At 52.5% G+C, this 4,281-nt stretch overlaps 1 protein-coding gene across 1 annotated transcript in view; it reads left to right on the top strand.

Moving 5' to 3' along the window:
• Position 1: 1 nt before the first annotated feature.
• Fam171b (family with sequence similarity 171 member B) overlaps positions 2-4,281 on the top strand; it is a gene marked incomplete at its 5' end in the record, with an annotated part of 69,352 nt that continues 65,072 nt past the window's right edge. The window contains one exon of the mRNA XM_023712337.1: positions 2-44. Within this exon, the coding sequence (XP_023568105.1) occupies positions 2-44 (43 nt within the window). The remainder of the gene's footprint in view (positions 45-4,281) is intronic.

The following is a 4,281-nucleotide window of genomic DNA, read 5'->3' as shown; positions in this document are numbered from 1 at the left end:
GCGGCCGGAGGCGCCCGGGGCGTCCGCTTCCCCTCCGGGGCCAGGTAGGTGCGGGGATGGCGCGGCCGGGCGGGAGCAGGCCCGGCGGGCACTGGGGCGTGGGGCGCAGAGGCGGGGGCGGGCGCCTGCCTGGTCCTCAGTGCGTGGGTCTGGCCCCTTCCCTCCCTTCTTCCCGAGTCCTTCCTGCCCCGGGAGTGACTGCGCCCACGCACTCACGCGCACTCACACCCGCACACGCGCGCCGCTTCCCGTTCCTCGCGTGGGTCCGCGTCCTGCGCTCCGGATCCCGGGCCACCCCGCCGCGTCCGCTCGCGCAGCCGCTTCGCCCTGGCCGCGTTTAAATTTAGACCCAGAGACAGAAATCCGATTGATGGGATTATTGCGCTCTCTCTCCATCCCGGGAAGGGCTTAAGGCATTTGGGTTGGGGAAGCCTCCGGTACAATGGGACGAAACAAAACAAAATGCCACAGGGGTTGAGCGTCGGAGGACGGGGAAAGGAGAGGCAGAAAGAGGATGCTGCCGGGCGAGGTGCGGCGTGCCCGTCCGCGAGAGCCTGGTCTCGGTGCTCGTGAACTTGCGGGGCGCAGGCTCGGGGCCGCGAGGGCCAGGAGAAGCGGTGTCCGCGGGGAGCAGCCCGGGTACCATTTTCTTAGTCCTGCCCAGCCCCCAACCTGCGCAGCCCTGCCTGGGTGCAGACACCGCCTGCTTTTTGGAAGGTGGGGGGGAAGTCATCGATTTTCTAGAGATTCAGATAAGGACATTTATTTCTGTTTTAAAATCCTGCCTGGTAACGTTATGCAAGATGCTGAAATGAGATTCCAGAGCGGAATCAGCATCCTATTTTGCATCGCTCGCTCATCATTAGAAAGCAGGGCTCACGCCAGCTGTGATTCACCGCTCGGCCAGAGCGATTTCATTTATGCCCGCGCTGGAGCAGGGAGGAAATCACCGGAGTGTGCGGACCGGGAGCTTCCTGACACCTCCTAACCAGTTCCTACAGAACGCTCAAGCGTGGCCAGAAGTCCCAAGAGAGGCGGTGCGGGCTGCTACCCCGGCCCAGCCTTGAATACTTGGAAGCCGTTGCTGAGGTCTGGGCGAGGTTCTGGCTGGACCTACATCGGAGGGACGTGCAATTGAGTGTCTGCTCTACAAGAGCAATTTCATAAATTAACTATGAAACAGAAGTCTGGGCGCGTGCTGACTGCTTTTATGGTTGCATTTGTCTTTTAGGAGTAGTAGGTAAACGGGTTTTGCCCAGGATGATCTACGTATGTTGTGATGAAAGGGACACCACAGTAATCTGAAACCTTTATACCTAGTAGGCAGATTAAAAGAATCGCTCCCTGGTTTCTGTGTGGGGTGTGCTGAAACACATGCTTGTTTGGGAAACTGGTAGGCTTTCTTTGTTCACCTATTAGGTTAGTTGACATAGAGGAACCACTAGCCAACAGACCAACCTAGACCTGGGAAGTGAGGAGACTCGGAACTTGTGCCTCAGAGACCCTGAGGCCAGGGACATAGCGCAGTGGCACAGCACCAGCCTGGTGACCACAGGTCCTTAGTTTGATTTCAGGTACCAAAAATTCCAGACCAAACCAAAACAACAAATTCCTGAGTCCCAGGCCAGTGGAGACAAGAGAGCACTTCCCCCGCCGCATGCAGTGTGGTGAGAAAGCACAGCCTGCCTGCCTGCAGACCGGGTAGACCAGTCCTCCGGATACACTGTGGCCGCCACCTCCCCTGAACTGGCTTACTTTTCCCAGACTTGTCCAGGGCCTCTCTGTCCTCCTACTCGGTGATCTTTTAAACCATCTAATAGGAACTTTGCTGCCTTCATCCTCCTGTGGCTCTTCATCAGTCTGCCTCTGCTCAGATCCTGAAAAAGGCCCAGAGGACTCATCTGTTGTACACCCTTTCCCCTCTTACGGCCTTGCTGGGGACCCCCGAAGCATAGCCACACTGGTCCCTGTGTGTCTGGTGTACACGTTGTTCAGGAACTGTTTTCTCTCCCTGAGTTCTTAGGCTCCTGTAAATGTCACTACCCAAGAAGCCTCTCCCTACCACAAAGTGACAGATGGTGACCTGCATATTCCTCTGCCTCTCCCATGGCTTCACTGTTCTCAGGGCTTCTTAGGGTCTGTCTCCTACTAGCACGGAGGCTCTAGGACTCTGTTTCGTTCATTTCCCTTGAAGAGGATTCAGTGTGTGTAGACACCATGAATGAATGAATGAGTGAGTGAATCAATGACTGGGCTCTGCCGGGATCAGTGTTTTACTTTCTGTTTGCTGTTAGACCATCTTGTGAAATTCTTCAATGGAATTTAGATGTATAAAGATAAAGAAGTATAATATAGAAAGATGTGTGTATAAAGTATATACATTTCAGATCTTTAACATTAATTTCTATATTTATCTTGTGTCGTCCACAGAGAACTGACTGATATTGGTATTTGAGCCCACTTTCTAGGCCTTGGCAAGAATGTTTTTTACCTAAACGTAGCTGTAGTCCTGTGACAGAGGAGGGCATTAATGCATTACACCTTGAAATAGCTGACACTGAGTCTGTGTTTGTGCTTTGGCCTTGTCTGGTGCTTTGGATTCTTGGGCCAGACCTGCGAGAGTGGTAGACTTTTTCTCAGGCATAATTTATAAACTATTTCTTTTGATACAGAGTCTTGCTACGTAGCTTGAGCTTGTAGTGATCCTCCTGCCTCCGCCTCCCCAGTGCTGGAGTTACAGGCACGCACCACCATGTCTGGTTTCAGGGCTGGCGTGGTGTACCCAGGGTTCTGGGTCTGGCATAGCATGTGGTATCGGGTCTGAACTCGGGTCCTTATGCTTTCCAGGCAGGCACTTTGACCACCAAGCTCTCTCCCCAGCCCTCAGGCACAATTTAGAGGACTAAGTCACATTCAGCGCTGGGTACAGAACTGAGCATATGTGTGCGTAGTAGAGCAATAGACCAGGGTTGTTCTCTGTACTTTTATTATTCTGAACGTTTATATCTCAGTATTGTTGAGCAATAAGATGTGGAGGGTCCAACAACTTGACTATCAACTTTTAAAAACACTGAGATTTTAAACGAGCGTGCTTGAATTTTCTTGTTGCCTGATAGAAGCAGTGTGTTCACGGGTCGGTGAGTAGACACAGAGGCCTGGTGAAGAAGCCGTCCGGCAGCTGTTTCCTCCAGTGTCTGCAGCAGCTGACTTTTCTCCACCTGCAGCAGTATCTGCTAGAACGTGACAGTTGTGGGGCTGCTCAAGGGTGGCCTGGGGGCCGGTGGAACTGAGACAGCCTCCCCTGCTCACTCTGGGGCTCTATGGGGCGGAGGTGGCGAATGGTCGGAAGGGCAGTGAGCCACATTTGAAACCTCCATGCGAAGCTCAGGCACGGCGTTCTCTGTGGACCTTTAGAGAGACTTTTGCGTGCAGGGAAAGGCTGGAGGTGCATAGTTCGCTTCTGTGGTATGAACAACTTTCAAGATACTTCAGGGATGTCTGTCTTGCGAGTTTTTATTTTAGAAAATGGCAGATGACCAAGACATTGGGAGAAGGGAAAGATCAGAGGGGAAGGGAATAACAGAAACATCAAGATGTGATGCATACATGCAGTCATTAGGTGCTGCAGACATGTGCAGATGCACATAAAAACTAAGGAAACAGCTTAACATGATAAAAGACTATAGGAATCACTCAGCTTTAACTGGTCAAAGGTTAGGCATTCCTGGTTCACACGTACCTCCACCCATGCCTCTCTTCTACGTGGGATTTTTTTTCAGTGTTCCTTTTTTTGGAGGCACAGTAGGCACACGTGGACGTGCACTTCCCTTAACTGCACTGTTATGACCCACGGGCTCTGTAGTGTGACCAGCGGCTCAATCAAGATTTGGCGGGGCACGTTTAGGTGAGCCCAAAAGGCTCCCTCCTGGCTGCAGGCCAGCGCTGTGCCTCGCTGAGCCTCGCTGAGCCTCGCTGAGCCAGCAGCTTTTCTGAGTGTGCTCCCCAGAGCTTCAGGTTGCGTTTTCCAGAGAATCGTGGGATCCTGTCTAATGCATGTGCCTCTCCTGCTGAGCGTAGTTGCCTGGGACATCCCTGAGATTTCAGTCCTGCCCCTGCACACTCAACAGCCTGTCTGTGCATTGCGGAGCCTTATTCCGCTGTTGGAATTGTTGTACTTTCTGACTTCTGCTGTTGCAACTTTTGGGTTGTCTACAGTTTTAACTGTTGTGAGTGGAGCTGCAGCATTCCTACTGAATGTTCTAAGTGGGCCTGCTTTTACCT

The sequence above is a fragment of the Octodon degus genome, unplaced genomic scaffold, assembly GCF_000260255.1.
Source record: "Octodon degus isolate 3935 unplaced genomic scaffold, OctDeg1.0 scaffold00025, whole genome shotgun sequence".
In the NCBI taxonomy this organism is placed as follows: domain Eukaryota; kingdom Metazoa; phylum Chordata; class Mammalia; order Rodentia; family Octodontidae; genus Octodon; species Octodon degus.
This window is presented reverse-complemented; position numbering and strand designations above follow the sequence as displayed.